Genomic DNA, 18,924 nt, shown 5'->3' with positions numbered 1-18,924 from the left:
AGAAGGAATGCTTTAAAAGTATGAGCTGCTCTTTGTCTTATGTTTCCTGATTTATTTATTGGTCTTAATTATTTATTGCTCTTAAAGATTATGTTCAAAGCGATGTTTACAATATGAAGCGTTAGGCATGTATGACAGTACTTTTTAAAGTTTTCTGTGGAAACACAGTATTCTCTCGGATGCTGCTTGGGATATATGGAAGACTATTTGGGGATGTCCATGTTTATAATTTCTGCTTTCTAGGCCCCATACTAGTGGGGTTTTTTTGGTTTGTTTTTTTTAGGTTATAGCCTCCTAACATCTGAGAAAGCCTGCTATAGAAAAAATTCTGATTTGAGAAGGCAGAACAAAGTCATTCAAACATTAAGGGATGCCAAGGGTCATGATTCAGACTCTCAGGATTATTAGGACAACTAGAGCTATCAGCATAAAATATGTTGTAAATGCTATTATTCAGACTCTCTGGAAAAATCCTTGGATTGTTTGATTTTGTCAGTGAAGACCCAGAATTAACTTTCTGGTCACTTATTCTGTACCACCACCACCCCCCCCTTTTAGGGGGGCACTTGTAACTTCTACATATTCTTCCTACATTATGAAGTCTGCTCTCAAAAAGTGATTCATTATCTTATCAACCACCAAATTACTGTGTTAAGTAATTTTTCCAAATTCTGGTGAAGAGGTGCCTAAAAAGAAATCTTTAAAAACTTAGCTGCATGCTTAGGATTGAGGTTGAATACCAATTTGCCAATGAACTAATATTTCTATCTAAACGAATAACTCCATCAGTAGACAATTTTTTTCTACTCGCCTAAATTTATTTTAGATTAGTGGCCATCCTTCTTATAATTGATTTTTTAAATTATTATTTTTATTTGTAACCAGACCTGTGGTTTCATTAGTATATGGCATTCCCAGTGAAGTATATCCTTTACTCCCTGCAAATTGTTATCTTCTCTGCAATTTTTATATAGTCTTAGAGTAACTTAAATAATATTACCACATTTCCCTATGTATAAGACACACCCTAATTTTGGGGCCCGAAATTTGAAAAAAAAATGTATTACATAAAGTTATTGAACTCAAGTTTTATTCATCTGCTCATAGCTTTCAGGCATCTTTTGGGCAAGTCTGGTGCGTGTACGCATGCTTAGTCCATTCCGTTTCATGAACCTGAAGCACCAGTTGTGTCCTCCTTTGAAATCAGTAACTTCTTTTTCATCAGCAATTCTTCTTGCCTCACGCTGAACCATCTTTGTGGACACAGGAATTCCAATTGCCCTTTGCCCTTCAATCCGTATCTTCAATTCCCTCTCTAAATGAGGCCATTTTGCTGACTTGCCTCTCTCATGGCCTTCTTCTGCCTTGGCGTTTTCAGTAGGGTTTCTTCTTCCCATAGCCAGTCTTGGATTGTTTTCTCAGTTGGAGGAGGACCAAACTTACGTTCAGCAGCACGATTTCCATTCACTTTTGCAAACTGGATCACTTTTAACTTGAATTCAGCACTGTACGAAAATCTTTTCTGAGCCATTTCTGGGCAGAACGTGGCAAAACATAACTGGTAACAAATGCAAAACAATCAGCACAAAGACAAGCATGAAAAGGCGGCAAATGCAAGTGAAAAAATCTACAACCACTATATAAGATGCACCCAGTTTTTAGACCCCAAATTTTTTGAAAAAGGGTGTGTCTTATACATGGGGAGGTATGGTATTTTTGGAGGATTAAAAACTTTTTATTGTTATGGTTATAATTCTATTATGTCTGCATTTGGATAGTTACAATGAGAAGGATTAAGAACAAGTCTTTGGGACTCTTAGTTTCTTTGTATTTCAATGTGCACAACGCTGCCACTGTTTTAAAAATGTTGGTTATGAGGGGACAAAGTATATGAGAATATATGTGTTTAATTTTTTTCTTTCCTTTTTTCTTCTCTTTTTAAAGTCTAAAGTTGGGGGAAATAAGGGTGCTGGAGGTGACTTTGGAGAAGTCTTGAATTCCACTGCTAATGCCAGTGCCACAGAATCCCTGACGGAACAGACGCAGGAGACCCAGTGAGATTGTTGCCTTTGGTTCTGCTACCCACTGCCAGATGCTGCAAGCAAGACCTAAGCACATTGATAGAATGGCCTTGGCTATGAGTTTCCACAAAATGTGTTTTTGTTTAGCTTTATGTATTCATTCAAAAAATAGTTCGTGGGGTTAACTTTTTTTCAAATTAAAATGTAGTGAATGGATTTAACCTGTTGTTGGTTTTTTTCCTCTCTCCAATCTTCCCTTTCCAGGGAAGCACTATTTAAGATCAAATTGCATTTTAGGATGTTCAGTTGAGATCAGCATTATGAAAAATGGGTATTTTCTGGAAAAATTCAATTGAATGATCTGAGAAACTATAATGGTATAGTTTCTTTCCAAGCTTATGATTCCTATGGTACATTGATTTATTTTTCTTCTAGAAGGCTTATTTTTCCTTTGTATTTGTATTTATTTTGTTGCCAAACTTGAATGCCATCTTTTCCACTCTTTCAAGTAATTCCTAATTATTAGATGCTTTGATGTACTTATTTTTTTTTTCCGTTTCTGGTAAGGACTGCCAGTTATTAAAAAAAACTCCAAATAAACTTACTTTAATGTGATGTGATGTATGTGATGGAATTTCCCTAGGGATTGTATGCAATTATGTTGAATCATATTTATCAGTCACATAGTCATGTAATACTTGATTTTGTAATTTGTACACAATAAGGTTATAAAATCCTAGATGACCTGAGTGTGTGTAGTATCCACATTTCTGGTTTCCTTGTATAGCTTTATTATCCTTAGTGAAAGAGTAGTAATTTTTTTATTGGTAATTATACCACTTCCCCAAATGTCTATTTCACACTAGATTAAAAAAAATGGGAGGGTAATTGGCATATGGCAGTCGGTGTATTTCAGATTTGTGTTCATTTGATCCAGAATGTTGTTTTAACATCTTTTTGAATTCGTAACACTAAATATATTTGAATGTCAAACCCAAAAACTTGTGATTGTTAGGTGTACGTGGTTACAAAATGTTAGTTAGAATTAGAGAAACTTTACGGTCTTCATTTATTTCCTTCAGTTAGCACTATTCAAAATAAAATGTAAAGCACACAAAGATAACACAACAATTGCAGCATGGATTTTTTTTTATACCTATTACTTTGTGATGGTTCTTTTGAGGAGGTAATGGATTAACGCAACTCAACACCTCCACATCGATGATTTTCAGTGCTAGAGTCTTCGACTAATTTCATTAACTATTGCTTCTAACTTTGAAAAGAGAGCACTGGGATTGAATACCTTGAGGCCTCCGGATTATCCATAAAGAGGCTAATTCTTATAACCACTTCTTAACCATTTCCAGTCTCTTGTGTTCTGTAAGTTTATGGCATACGGTGTTGGTGTTGTTTGTTATCTGGTTTGTAATTGTTTTTGTTGTTGATGCAAAATATTCATTTGGAAGCATGACTTGATTTATTAAGGGTAAATTCTCTTATTGAAACCAAATTTCAAAACTGCCACAAGTGTTGTTTTAAATAATATGCTGCATCCTAATAGCTAGAGCCTTGTTAGCACTTTAGATATAATTGATAAAATGCTCTATTACATGTGAAATGCTTAATAAATTCTATCTCAGCAGTGTAGGTTGTAGTGTTTATTATGACACCTATGGTTTGGCTATAGCTTGTTGGATTGTATCATATATATGATGCCTTTTCTAAATAGGAATTTCTCTTAAGGGAACCTTTTTAGTGCTTTGAAGCATTAGGCAGGCATCTTCTTTTAAAGCATCCTTCCTCTAGAGCAAGGGATTTTCCACATTTTTTATGTGTATCATGGACTTCTTTGGCAGTCTGGTGAAACCTATGAATCCCTTCTCAGAATGTTTTTAAATGCATAAAGAGGATTGCAAAGGAAACCCAACATATTCAAATAGTTACAAAATATTTTTTAAAATGTAAATTCCCAGATCCAGAGTGTCCTAGATTTCTTAGATCATTGTTTTTTTGGGTTTTTGCAGATTGCCAGTGCTGATGTCACTGAGGTTGGATCTGAGGAATTTCAACCAGCTTTTTTGTGTATGGAGGTTTTGAGGCTACCTTGCTTAACTATGGTGACTTCTTAGCACTATTCCCTTTCTATTATTTGTCTTTCTGAACTTACTTTTTTACATTATTCCCTTTTGCCTTGTTGTTTTCTGGTCATTAATGCCTTATAACACCTCTTAACCTCTTATAACACCTTTCTATGGGGAAAATATAATAAAAGTGGAACGGAACAGTTATTTATTAAGCACCAACTGTGTGTTAGGCACTGTGCTAAGTGTTTTACAAACATTATCTCCTTGGATACTCACACCAACCCTGTGAGATAAGTGCTGTTATTATCCTCCCTCATTTTACAGATGAAGAAACCAAGGCATTCACAGGTTAAGTGACTTGCCCAGGGTCACATAGCTAGTAAGTGTCAGAAACTGGTTTTGAACTTAGTTAGGTCTGCCTGACTCCAAGCCCTATCTGCTGTGCCAGCTAGCTGCCTCTAATAAAAGATCTTGCCTTTTGGAGTATCTGAAATTCTACTGATCCTTCTGTAAACTGCAAACAATGAATCACCCAGCTTCGTTATGAAATGCTCAGAATGTAGCTAGGTCGATCATCAGATAATAGAATCATTCCTACAAATCACTGAGACATCAAAGCAGGACTTCCTTTTCTTTAATTGGTTGAACTATCTACCTTATTAACAACAATAACCACAACAAAATTCAACAGCAGTAACAGTTTGGGGCGGGGTGTAGTTAGATAGGGATGTTCCCTAGTTTATAGGTAGGACCATAGGAATTTGGAGGTGCAGGGCAACTTAGAGATGGATCAGAAAGACCGTTTGATATATCTTCTACAAATCAAAAAACTGAAACCCAGTGAGAAGTGACTTGCCCGAAGTTATATACAGCTAATTAGTTGTAAAAGTATCACATAAAACCTGGGTCTTCAGATGTCAAGTTCTGTATTCTTGTTACTGTCCCAGGGTGGTACCCCTGTCTTTTTGTCCCTCATTCTAGGCAGGAGAGCCTACCCTTGCTTCTACTTAGAGGCAGATGCCTCCCCATAAGGATCTTTGAAATTCTTTAGCTTGACAAGAGGATCTGACCTGCACTAACCTTCCTAAACTGGGGAAGAGGGAAATATTTTTTTACTTCCCCAAGGAGGAAATCTCTATTGTAGAGGTGAGGAAACTAGGATGAAAAAAAGTTCTATACACTATTGCTTATTCTAGAAGAGTATTCCTGGTGGCAAAGAATTGGATGCCCATCAGTTGGGGAATGGCTAAACAAATTGTGGTATATGAATGTAATGGAATACTATAAGAAATGAAGAGCAGACGGACTTCATTATAACCTGGAATAACCTATATAAACTGATGTTGAGGGGAGCAGAACCAGGAGATCATTATACACGATTACAAACACACTATCTGTAAGGACTAACTTTGATAGACTTGACTCTTCTCATCAATGCAAGGTTCAAAGGCGGCTTCAAAAGAATCATGATGGAAAAAGCTATGCATATCCAGAAAAAGAATTATGGAATCTGAATGCAGATTGAGGCAATGTGAAGGTAATATGTAGAACCTACACTGGATTACATGCCATCTTGGGGGGGAGAGGAAGAGAAGAGGGAGGGAGAGAAAATTTGGAACCCAAAAACATGTGGAACAGTGTTGTAAACTAAAAATATAAATTTATTAAAAAATTTTTTAAAAGAGTATTCAGACAAGACCCTTCTAATCCTCAAAAGTGTCATACAGATGGGGAAACTTTATTTTGCTTTAAATATTATTTTTTTCTCCAATTACATATCAAGAAAATTTTTAGCATTCATTTTTACAAGATTTTGGGTTCCAAATTTTTCTCCCTCCCCTCTTGTCTTCTGAAAATGGAAGACACTTTGATATAGGTTATACATGTGCTATCGTGTAAAACATATTAGTCATAGTTGTGGAAGAAGAAACACAGAAAAAAAAAAACCACAAGAAAGAATAAAGTGAAAAAAAATATGCTTCAGTGTGCCTTCAGAGTCTATCAGTTCTTTATCTGGATGTAGATAACATTTTCCTTTGAGTCCTTTGTACTTGTCCTAGATCATTGGGTTGCTGAGAAGACCAAATCTTTCATAGTCGATCATCCCATGATGATGCTGATATTGTGGATAATGTTTTCCTGGCTCTGCTCATTTCATTTTGCATCAGTTCATACAAGTCTTTCCAGGTGTTTCTGAAATCTGCCTGTTCATCATTTCTTTCGTTTTTTTTAATATTTTTTTTATTTTTAATTTACAACAGATGGTTCTACATAATTTTGAGTTCCAGATTTTCTCCCCTCCCTTCCCCTCTCCCTCCCCAAGATGGCATGGAATCTCATATAACTACCACGAATGACTTCGCATTGAATTATTTTATACACTAGTCAAGTTGCGGAGAAGAATTATGACCAATGGAATGAATCATGAGAAAGAAGAAACAGAACCAAAAAAAAAAAACAACCCGAAAACAAAAACAAAAGAGAAGAGAAAAAGGCAAGCATGAAGTGTGCCTCAATCTGCATTCAAACTTCATAGTTCTTTTTCTGGATGTAGATAGCATTCTCCATCGTGAGTCCTTTGGAGTTGTGCCTGCACCTTGTGTTGCTGAGAAGAGCGAAGTCTGTCAGGGTTGGTCCTCATGGAATCCATTTATCTGTGGTTGTGTACAGTGTTCTCCTGGCTCTGCTCCGCTCACTCAGCATTATGTCGTGCAGGTTTTTCCAGGTTGTTATGAAGTCCGTATCATCCCCATTTCTTATGGCACAATAGTATTCCATTATCTTCATATACCACAGCTTGTTCAGCCATTCCCCAATTGATGGGCATCCCTTTGATTTCCAATTCTTGGCTACCACAAAAAGAGCCGCTATAAATATCCTTGTACATATGGGTCCTTTTCTCACTTGAGTGATTTCTTTGGGATACAACCCTAGAAGTGGTATTGCTGGGTCAAAGGGTATGAACATTCCTTTGGCCCTTTGGGCATAGTTCCAAATTGCTCTCCAGAATGGTTGGATCAGTTCACAACTCCACTAACAATGCATCAATGTCCCAGTTTTCCCACATCATCGCCAACATTTATCCTTTTCCTTTTTTGTCATATTAGCCAATCTGATGAGTGCGAGGTGGTACCTCAGAGTTGTTTTAATTTGCATTTCTCTAATCCAAAGTGATTTAGAACACTTCATGTGCCTATAGATAGCTTTGATTTCTTCATCTAAAAGCTGCCTGTTCATATCCTTTGACCATTTATCAATTGGGGAATGTTGTGTGTTCTCATAAATTCGACTCATTTCTCCATATACAAGGTGTTCTTAAAGTCTGGACACATAGGCAAAAATGCATATTTTCAAGAAATGAAATGAATGAAATTTTCAACATTTTATTTAATTGCAATATTAACAAATAATATTTTCAATATGATTTCCATCATTTGTGATGGCAAAGGTTGCAAGATTCACATGAACTCGATGCTGTAACTGTATATTGCTGTCAATTGCCTATGTGTCCAGACTTTAGGAACACCCTGTATTTGAGAAATGAGGCCTTTATCAGAGACACTTGCCATGAAGATTGTTTCCCAGATTGGTTTTGTTTATACAAAAATTTCCAATTTAATATGATCAAAATTATCTATTTTACATTTCATAATGCTCTATATCTCGTTTGGTCATGAATTCTTCCCCTCCCCATAGATCTGACAATTAGGGATGGGGAGGCTTTTTAAGAACTTTAAAGTATTTGATGTATAGATATGACTCTAGAAACTCATTGAAAATAGCTTTCAGCACTAGAGACTTAATAATGAGATGAAATGAGCTGAAAATAATAGAAATTGAGGTGAGCACTGTAGAAATAGTTATTAGTAACAGTATCCAGAATAGAAATTAAACTCTTCATCATTTCATATTAATTGTCTTTAGTGTCAAAAGATAGGGGGTACCTCTAAAGAAACAATTCATATACAAGTCTAGAAATAGTTTAGGGGTGATCCTAAAAATACCCCCTAAAAGGTAATTTACTAATTGTAAGTTTCTGAGTAGAAAAAGGACTAGATCTGCAAGATGACAACCAACAAATTAATATATAAAGATTACCTGTCATAAGTTTGATATGCTTTTCATTGTAATGTCAATCCTAGCAACTTGAGGAAACTTTAGATATGTACAAAATCTTATTTAATTGGGCATCCACTGTAGTTATCTTCTTATAGTACTTGAAAAAAAGTTATAAAAGTGTAGCCCTGTAAGGATAGCCTTTCAATGTTTAAGCATGAGTACAAGTGTAGAATGTGTAACTTTTCTTGTGTAGTTTTTTTGTTTAATATGGAGGCTACTTTTTAGGGATATTGCCAATTTTAGAACTAATGTCCTCAGTTGCAGAACTGTCTTAGTGAATGTACAAATCAACCACCTATTCCTTGGATATCAAAAAGTGTTTATTAAGTACTTTTCTGTGTAATTGTCAGAATAGGTCAGAATCATATACTTCCCGAACCCCAAAGCCTTAAAAACTTTAGTTCCCTATTTATACTGAAAAAACAGTAGATTTTTGTTCAATCCTTTTGTCTGTTAGCTACTAATTACATTACTTTTAAACATTTTTTGATGTCATAATTTTTAAAGCATTGTCACTTCATATGCATTTGCAAATCTTTCTGTAGGGTAATGCAGAGAATCATGGTTTTGGAGTCTGAAGAAACTTGTGTTAGAATTCCACCTCTGACACTGTCTTACCACTGGCAAGTCACTAACCTCCATAAACCCTAGTGTCTTTTCTCTCTAACATAAGGCTAAAAGGAAGGGCTCTATTGGAATGCTCCAAGAATCTGTAGCATTTGGATCCATGATATTTAACATTTTCATAGATGATTTGGATAAAAGAATTAACAATATTCCTATCAAATCTTTGGATGACATAAATGGCTTGGGATAGCTTTGTTGTCTTCAGTTGTTTCAATTGTGTCTGACTCATTACTCCATTTGGTGTTTTCTTGGCAGATACTGGATCTGTCATTTCCTTCACTAGCTCATTTTACAGATGAGAAAACTGAGGCAAACAGAATTAAGTGACTTGTCCAGACTCATACGGCTACTGAGTATCTGAGGCCAGATTTGAACTCAGGAAAATGAATTTTCCTGACTCCAGGCCCAGCACTCTATCCACTGTGCCACCTCACGGCCCCAGGAGAGATATCTAATCTACTATATAACATGATGCAGACAGATGTCAGCAAGTTAGATTTGGCCAAATTAAGATGAAATTTAATAGGAATATATGTAACGATATCTACTTGGATTAAAGAAAAATCAGCTTTAGAAGTATAAGATTGGGCCAATATGGTTGAACAGCTTTTTCTAGAAAACCTCTTGGGGATTTAATTCTTCAGTATCTTCTTTCACTTCTTCAGCCAAACACAAGGACAGTCACATTCTTGATCTCACTGTCTACCACCCAACCAGTGTTCCACTTTAATGATCAAGAGTTCTAAAATTCCTTTATCTGACCATATTCACCTATTAGACCCTTGGCTCTGGGGCTCTAAACGCTTACTACCTGTGTATCCTCAGACAGGGGTAGACCTCTGGACCTATTACAGATCTATTAAATGAGGAGCTAACACAAGATAGCCTCTGAGGTCTTTTCTTAGGTTTGTTACTATCCTCTACTCTTGAATTTGTCCCCTTGTCCCATCTTTGCTCACCGTTTTGCTTAACCTTAGATCACGCACACTGATTGACTCCCATTAACATGCTGCTGAATGATGCTAGAAAAAGGCACATAGCAAAGCTGACTAAACATACTATAAATTTATGCTACCTATCCTCAATTGGGCTGTCAATGTAATAAGGCAATCCTTTTACTGATTCTTTAAAATTTCTTTGACTTTAATTTCTTTAATTTTTTAACATTCTCCTTAAATTTTGAGTTCCAGATTCTTTCCCTCCCTCCCTCTCCCACACCTCCACCCACTGAGAAGGTGAACGGTACATGTGAAATCATGGAAATCATATTTCTACTTTAGCCATATTGCAAAAAAAAAAAAAGCAAAAAATAAAATGAGAAAATTCTACTTCACTTTGCAGTCAGAATTCTTTGGTTCTTTCTCTGGAGGTGGATAACATTTTTTCATCATGAGTACTTTGGAACTGTCTTGGATCATTGTATTGATCAGAGCAGTCAAGTCTTTCACCATTGATCATCATTACAACATTGCTGTTAACTATGTACAACGAAATCTTGGTTCTTCTCATGTCACTTTGCATCAGTTCATATAAGTCATGTTTTTTTTTTTTTCCTGAAACCACCCTCCTCATCATTTCTTATAGCACAATAGTACTCCATTACACTCATATGCCACAACTTGTTCAGCCACTCCCCCATGGATGAGCATTCCCTCAAATTCCAAATCTTTGTCACCACAAAAGGAGCTGCTATGAGTAAATACTTTTGTACAATTTAGGTCTTTTTCCATTTTCTTATCTTTTGGGGGCTACAAACCTAGTAGTGCTATTGCTGGATCAAAAGGTATGCAGAGTTTTATGCTTTTGGACGTAGTTCCAGATCATTCTCTGGAATGGTTGGGCCAGTTCATTAATGCACCTGTTTTCCCTCATCCCCTCCAGTATTTGTCATTTCTGATAGGTGTGAGGTGGTATCTCATTGTTTTTTTAATTTCTTTCTCTAATCAATAATGCTTTAGGGCATTTTTTTTCATATGACTATACATTCGATTTCCTCTGAAAAGTATCTGTTCATATCCTTTGGCCACTTATCAATTCGGGAATGGCTCTTATTTTTACGACTTTGACTGGGTTTCCTATATATTTGAGAAATGAGGCCTTTGCCACAGAAAATTTTTTTATATTCACATATTCATTTTTTATATTGTCTATGGTGCCTTTTAGCAAAAGGTGGTTTACCTGATCATCTCTTTCAATTAGGTCTATTTTTGCTTTTGCTTTGTCGGAGATCATGACTGCCCCTCCTGCCCCCTTCACTTCGGCTGAAGCATAATGAACTCTACTCTTACCCCTTCATTTCAACTCTGTGCATGTCTTTCTGTTCCAAGAGTGTCTCTTGTATACAACATATTGTTGGATTCTGATTCCCAATCTATTCTGCTATCTGCTTTCATTCTATGGGTTAGCTCATTCCATTTACATGCAGTTATGATCAGTAACTATGCATTTCCCTCCATCCCATTTTCCCAATATAGTCTTTCTCTTTTTATCCTGTCCCTCCTCAAAAGTTTGTTCTGCTTCTGACCACTGCCTCCCCCAATCCATCCGCCCCTTTATTCCCCACCTCCCATAAGTCTTGTCCCCTCACCCTCCTTTAATTTCCCTATTGGGTAAGACGATTTCTATACTCAACTGGGTGTGTTTGAACCAAATCTGATGAGAGTAAAGTTCAAACACAACTCACCACCGTCCTCTCATTTCCCTCCCAAGTGCATTTGTCTTTCTCACCCTTTAATTTTTTTTTTTTTTTTGAGATCATCACAACATAATGCGCTCCCAGGTGCTGACAGAGAGGCAGAGAGGAAGAAACACACAGAGACACAGAGCGTGTGAAGGGACCGGACGTGACGTTTACACTTCTCCCACTTCCGTGACCTCTCTAGCTCGCACCCTCCAGCGCGGCTCGGTGGTGCGGGGCGGGCTGCTCTTCTGTCAAGAACCTTTACTAAGAGCCCAGAAGTACGTCACAGTTCAGAGGTCACCAGCAACTGTCATGGCAGCGCTGTGGTGGAGCCGTGTGGTGGCCGCCCCGGGCCGTTTCTCGCGACTTCATCTCTCAGCCCATCGATGTTACAGTGTCGGTGCCAGCACGGAGGGTGAGAGCGGGAGTCCTTCCCCAAAGGAGCCAGAAAAACGGTTGAGCGGCTTCGCTAGCGCTTTGGAACGCCACTCGAAGTTGCAGCAGGAGGCGGAGCCCCAGCAGGTGAGCGGCAGCCGTCTGGCCAATTCCTAGAGCGGGCCCTCGGTGACGCATGCGAGTTGCGCGCGGGGCGGAGCCTTGGGTAGGGGGCGGAGCGAAGGAATCCTGGAGGCGGAGTTGAAGTTTCCTGAACCCCACGTGCTAGTGTTTGGAGACTGTCTGCGTTAGTATGGAGACATCCGTTTAAGGGGAGCTCCAAAGCCAGCAAACAGACGAAAACTTCTGTAGGTGGCACAGTGAATAGAGAGCAATCAGGGGAGATCCGAGTTAGAATCCTGTCTCAGACACTTGCCCGCCTTCTTACCCATGGCAAGTCACTTAACCTCTCTCCCAGTCTCGGTTTTCTCAACTGTTAATGGAGAAAATAATAGCATCTCCTTCATAAGATTATTGTGGGCATCAGAAATGCGAGCAGCGCTTTGCAAACCTTAAAGCGCAGTGCAAGCTCTTCTTATGGTACTCTTCCCTTCCTCCACAAATCCCAGACTAAAATACAATACGGGCCGCATTCAGGCTCCTTCACATCTTGAAAATGGTTTTAAAATGCAGAGCCTTATAGCAGAATGAAAGAAAATAGGAATTCCTGTGCTTTTAATGACAGCGAGACATAGCCATGAAGTCAGGAAAAGTGAGCATAATCTTGCTAGATGAAGGATTCTTGGGCAAGTCTTTTAATCCTTTTTAGCCTCAGTTTCCTTCATCTGTAAAATGCAAATAATAATCCCAGGAGTTCTTGAGAGGATCAAATGAGATATGTAAAGTGCTTGGCAAACTAACTTATCTTTATAAAAGTTGAGGAGCCTAGATCTTGAGAGATTAATCTTTGAGGACCCAGGATTTTTCCTCATTCTAAATTTAAGACTTGTTCAGTTTTCACTTTTCTAGTACTTTATGATTGACAGGAGAGAAGGTGATTGTTTTTAGATGACTTTGCAGACTAAACACACACATTGGATTTGCTAAGTCCATAGCTGCTTTCCATGGACAGGACTTTGGAAGACTGTTTTACTAAATGTAGAGAAGGCCAAATGTGACTGTATGCTATCCACTTGTACCATATGGGGGAGGGGGCAGAGAGGGAGAGGGTTATGGATCAATTGGGAGAACAGTGAATCAGGAGCTTTGATGACAATGGTTTTTGTTTGGCTCTGTCACTAACTGGCTTTGTGAACCTAGCAAAATCGTTTTCCATGTTCAGGACCTTAATTTCCTCATCTACAAATTGAGGGTTTGGAGTAGATGATTCTCTGTTTTCCTTCCAGCTTTACATTTGTGTTTCGGAAATGGCCATGCTCTTGTACTCCACGCCTCCCATCTAAGGTGGAAGAAAGGTGTACTAAGGTTCCAGTGTATGACTTTTCTTCCTTTGCTCCCTCCTTGTTTGCTTAAATTTCAGATAAGAATGAAGACTTTCTTTTGAAATTAAGTATTAATAGCTGAATTACCATAAATTACAATTAGCATCCCTTACTTAATGGACTCTTCTCATATGCCTCATTGTGGAGTGACTATGACCCTAGGTTTTCATTGGAATATCATGAGATCACAGATTGTGAGGTGGAGAGGATCTCTGAAGTTATAGGGTGTAATTCCCTCATTTTACAGAAGAAGCAGCTGAGGCTTAATGAGGTTAAGTATCTGGCTTGTTCATGGTTGCACCAGTAGTAGGTGTCAGAGGATTTGAACTATGGTGTACCTGACTCTAAGTCCAGCACAATATCCATTATTCTATTCTAGAAAATTGATAACTATAGGTTGGCTCAGTGAGGGCCTGTTGTCTTGAAGACCAATCCAACTTAACCAGTAGAGTCTCAGAGACAAAAAAAGGTTGGTTACCAGTGATGAATTTTAGTGGGGTATACTAGCTCATTATCGTGGGAGTATCTTAGTGTTCAGGCTTCCCTTTGCCATTTATGATCCACCCTGGATCCATCTGTTATATAGCCAGTGTTCATCGAAGTATGCTTCAATTTTTCTGAGTTTTCCATTCATTTTAGCAGCTTCTTGACTTATTCTTCATAGTCTGCCTTAGCTTAGTTACATCCATGCCAGATTAGTGTAAAAATAGGGCAGGATTCTTTTCAAAAAGATTCCTGGCTTGGCAGGAAAGCTTTGCCTTTGCAAGCACCTGCACTTAGCAGAAGGTCTGGCACATGGTAGGCACTTCATAAATGTTTATTGATTGGTTGACTGTAAGAGTTAAGGAAGATAGTTGCCTTCTTCACCCTGTGCATTGGAAAGAACAAGTTGATTTCCAAATAACATTTCCCATAGAGTCAATGTACTCCCTAGTCAGCACACAAGGCAGTGTGATATAATGAATAGAGTGCCAGCCCGAAAGCCTGGAGACCTGCATTCAAGACCTATCACTGACTCATGCTGATTCTGTGACCCTGGGCTAGCCATTTAATCTCTCTGTGCTCTAAGTTGCTCTGTAAGATTATTATAAGTTGTGAAGAAGGTACTGACCTTCACTGGTAGAGTGAGGCTCCTCCCCAGGGAGTGCCCTAAGTCAGCGAAGTCACAGGTCCAGTACCTGTTGCTCTCCAGGCTGACTCATGGATGTTGTCTGCTAAAGTATAGAAGTTTTAGTTTTTGCAGCAGTATTCACACTAGTGAAATAATAAAGCTCTGAAGTTTTGATGTTGAAAGGTTGATTTTTCTCAATTTTCAATTTTGAAAATTTTAATTTTCAGTTTCTATCTCACTCAGCCAGGGAAGTAGTTGAGTAGTTTTACTACATTTCAAAGCAGATATAATTCTCTTAATTAAAATAATGGGTTTTTTAAAATCAAACTTCAGAATTCCTAGAAAAAGATGATGTGTCTTTGGAGTGATTTGTAGAAAGTTCTTTCTCCAGAATATCTTAAAATTGACAGTAGTGATGATGCTTACTTCAACACTGCAGAAGACCCTTGCTTTCTTGATGGCATACGCCACCCAACAGATTGCAGTCCCTCCATGCTTTCATCAGCTGCCATGCCCACCAAAATGTATTACTTCATGGCCACACTTGAGGCGAGGAGTCTAGATTCACAGCGAGATAGATCTCTGACAGCAGACACACTGTGTTAGTCATATACTGTGCACTGGAAGCCTTTTCAACTTGTAGACATCTGCTACAGCTTCTGCTTTTCTAGCACCCAGACAGAGCCCAAGTAAGAAGTTTGTGGGGGAACAGTAATGATTTTTGACATTTCTAGGTGACATCTCTGAACCCTTTCAGCTCTAAATCTGTGGTTTATATGGCACTGGATGTTTATAAAGCATCACATATGCATTAATTATTGTATTTGATTGCTTAACCAATAACTGATCTTTGAAAAAGTAGGATGGAGAGGAAAAGTATTGTAGGACTGGAGACAGACAGATATGGCTTGATTTTCTTATTTTTTTATTTTTAAACATGTAAATTTTTTAAAAAAAATCATGACTTTTGTTTTTATACTACAATCATTCCCCTTTTTTCCCCTACCAAAAATAAAAAACATTGAATTCTCTCTTATTTTCCTCTTGTCTATATAGTTTATTGTTACAAGGGGAGCCGTTGAAGACAAGGGAGTCACAAGGGGGTAACCTCTGGTCTGCTATAATGTGGTCAGAGCCCCCAGAACACTTACCTTGTTTCATGGGCAATCCCACCCACCCCTCATGCCAACTCTTAAGCAACTCTGATCTGGCCCCTACTCTGTTCCATAGAAACTCATGATTATTAGAGTTATTATAGCCAAGTGGCTCCAGCTCCCTTCTTGCTCCTGTTTGTAGCTTCAGCCTTGTTCCCTGTACTTTACTGGCACTCATCACCTCCTACTTCTTCTCTATCCTCTGGACATCCCCATTGCAATCTTAGGGCCTTTACTGACCCTGAACACCCAAAAAGCTGTCACTCATATACCCATTCCTATTCGGGGTATAAGGATTGAATCAGCATTTGCAACTCCAAATCCAGGGGGTCCCCCAGATACCCTTACATACATCCTTAGATAGAAAAGAATCTGAGCTGGGATGCAGCTTCTTCCCATTCCTGGATCAAGGAATAGCATGTATTCTCCAAGTCTTCCTCCAAAATGGAGGCAATTCAGGAGTGAGAAGTCAGAGGTGTAGGTCGCTAGGAGATTAGAATCTTTTTTCCAGGGTCTAAAGGGACAGGTCATAGTTTAGAGGTCAAGGTTAGGGTGGCACCAAAAGGTCAAAATCATCTTCCTGCAGAATCTGCCCTACTTCTCTCTTTTATTCTCTCTCTAGCCCATCACCTTTATATACCCCCCTGGGTAAGAACTGGGGGTTTAGGGAGTAGGGAGGTGAGAACCAGGCCCTAGGTTCTCAAGGTTAGGGGCACAATATTGTCGCACCAGCTCTGAGTGACCAGGCAAGTCTTCCTGACTAAAGGTGTCCATGGTCATCTCAGGGATAGAGGAAGTGAGGCCATTCAGCCTGTGGGCAGCTCAGTCCATCCAGCCCTTAGCATGGGGATCAGTGTTGATGAAAACAAAGCCTTCCACTCTGGGTGTGAAAGCATATCAAGACAGGATAAAGGGTCCAGCTCCAATCCCCACTCCAGTTATGGTGGAAAAGTATAAGTATTGCAGGATACAAAGGATCATATCTACAAACTAGATGGATGCTGGTTCCCCAAAGAGAATACAGGTGCCCCTTCCTCCATGCCAAAGCCATCTGCATGAACCCAAACAAAGTTCTTAAAAATTTCCTGTATGTCTTTGAACTGAAACAGTGGCTGGAAGTGAATCCTACCTCATGGTAGGTGAAGATCACTGGATGCTTGGGTTTGGGAATGCCAGAGACAGTGAGAGTGATCCAGCCATAGTGAGTCTCCACAGAATGAGTCTTGGCAGCCTCAGGAGTCTGTCCTGGTAACTGTGGCTTCTTCTTAGTTATCTGCACTCCCTATAACTCTGCTATGGTGGCTCTTCTCAGAGCAGGGGTCTCTCTTGCTTCCATTCTCGCAGCCTTAAGTTTATGACAGCTCTGCTGTCACCTCCCTCAAGGAATAATAGTTAAGTTAAACAGTAAAAACAGGAGGACCATAGCCTGTCAGTATATAAGCATGTAGCAGCCTAGCTCTTTCCCTTCTTAGAGAAAGAAAGTATGTTTCATCATTTGTAACCAGTATTACTCATTACCTTTAATCTAAGTTCAGCTACCTCTTAGTGTTTTCTTTATAGTTGGTGTGTGTTACGCTCCTTTTTTTCACTCTGTATTTGTTCTTATAAAACTTAACATTTTCTTCAAATTTCTTATTTTTCATACATAGTGAGCACTTAATAAATGCTGTTTTATTCATTCATTTATTATGATACAACAGTGCTCACTTATATACACCCACTACAATTTTTTCATTCATTCCCAATTTGATGGGCACCTACTTTTATTCTATTGTTGTGGTATGTATGTATGTATGTATGTATGTATGTATGTATGTATGTATGTGTATGTGTGTGTGTGTGTGTAGGAGTTTCCTATATATATAGGTCTGTGACTTCCTTGGGAGACATGTCCAGTAGTAGGATGTTGTGGCAAATGGTATTCTGAATAGTTCAGTAACTCTTTTCTTCACAATAAAAAACTTTTTCAGAATGTTAAGATCAATTCAGAGTGTAACCAGTGGTACATTATTGTATACCATAGCCCTTCCTACACCAGCTTTTCCCATTTTTTTTTTTATCATTTTTGTCATTTTGTTGTGTGTGAGACAGAACTATAGAATTGTTTTAATTTGCATTTTTCATATTGATTTGAAACATTTTTTTTTTTCTAAATAGTTGCTGATGGGAAGCCTTTCCTGGTCCTCCTAGTTGTTAGTGGTATCTCTCACCTCTTCTACCAGTTATTATATATACAAACATATGCACATATGTGTATAAATGTGCATATATACATATGTTTATATACATGTACATGCATATATGTGTGTGTGTATATATATGTATGTATGTATGTATGTATGTATGTATGTATGTATGTATAACTCTAGGAGAAATGCCAGGAGCAGGAGGTCTCTAGACAATGTTCATCAATCTATCGAAGGCCTTTGATACTGTCAGTCATGAAGGCTTGTGGGAAATTGTGTAAAATTTGATTGCCTATAGGAGTTTGTCAATATTATACATCAGTTTCATGATGGCATCCTTACCTGGGTTCTGGATAATGGACAGTGCTGTCCCTCTTTCCCAGTCACCAGTGGAATGAAGCAAAGCTGTGTCCTTGCTCCCATGCTTTTTAGCATAATGTGTTCTGCAGTGTTGTCAGATGCCTTCAGTAAAGATGAACATAGCATGAAGGTCAGCTGCTGTGCTGATGGTATATTACTTAACTTGAAAAGGCTACAAGCCAAGACTAAAGTGGAGGGAGAGTTGGTGCATGATTTTTGTTTCACAGATGATTATATACTCAGTGCAGGCTGTGAAATTCAACAAAGTATGGATCAATTCTCTGCTGCTTGTGCTAATTTTAGCCTGACAGTTAACAACAAGAAAACAGAAGTTCTACACCAGGCAGTGCCACGCCATCCACACATGGAACCGTCAGTTATAGCAAGTGGAGAAATATTGATGCTGTGTATCAGTTCACTTACCTTAGCAGTGTACTTTCCTGGGATGTACACATAGTTAATGAGGTTGATGCATTTATTGCCAGAGCTAGCTCAGTGTTTTCGAGACTCTGAAGGAAAGTGTGGGAGAAAAGAGGTATTCGACTGCCTACCAGACTGAAGGTCTACAGAGCCATTGTACTGACCTCATTGTTGTACAGCTGTGAAATCTGGACAGTATATCAGTGCCATGCCAGGAAAGTGAATTGCTTCTATTTGAATTGTCTTAGGAAGGTTCTGAAGATCACCTGACAGGATAAGGCAACG

General features: G+C 38.5%; 2 protein-coding genes and 1 pseudogene across 5 annotated transcripts in view; 2 read left to right on the top strand and 1 right to left on the bottom strand.

Annotated features, from left to right (window-relative positions):
• TPD52 (tumor protein D52) overlaps positions 1 to 3,666 on the top strand; it is a 124,630-nt gene extending 120,964 nt beyond the window's left edge. For all 4 annotated transcript variants that reach the window (XM_036758137.1, XM_036758142.1, XM_036758128.1 and 1 more), the window contains one exon: positions 1,945 to 3,666. In XM_036758137.1, coding sequence (XP_036614032.1) covers positions 1,945 to 2,058 — 114 coding nt within the window. In that variant the 3' untranslated portion in view covers positions 2,059 to 3,666. The remainder of the gene's footprint in view (positions 1 to 1,944) is intronic.
• Positions 3,667 to 11,798: 8,132 nt separating this feature from the next.
• MRPS28 (mitochondrial ribosomal protein S28) overlaps positions 11,799 to 18,924 on the top strand; it is a 171,440-nt gene continuing 164,314 nt past the window's right edge. The window contains exon 1 of the mRNA XM_036758152.1: positions 11,799 to 12,053. Coding sequence (XP_036614047.1) covers positions 11,844 to 12,053 — 210 coding nt within the window. The 5' untranslated portion in view covers positions 11,799 to 11,843. The remainder of the gene's footprint in view (positions 12,054 to 18,924) is intronic.
• Positions 16,337 to 17,009, bottom strand: LOC118856266 (annotated as a pseudogene).

The sequence above is a fragment of the Trichosurus vulpecula genome, chromosome 1, assembly GCF_011100635.1.
Source record: "Trichosurus vulpecula isolate mTriVul1 chromosome 1, mTriVul1.pri, whole genome shotgun sequence".
Taxonomy (NCBI): domain Eukaryota; kingdom Metazoa; phylum Chordata; class Mammalia; order Diprotodontia; family Phalangeridae; genus Trichosurus; species Trichosurus vulpecula.
This window is presented reverse-complemented; position numbering and strand designations above follow the sequence as displayed.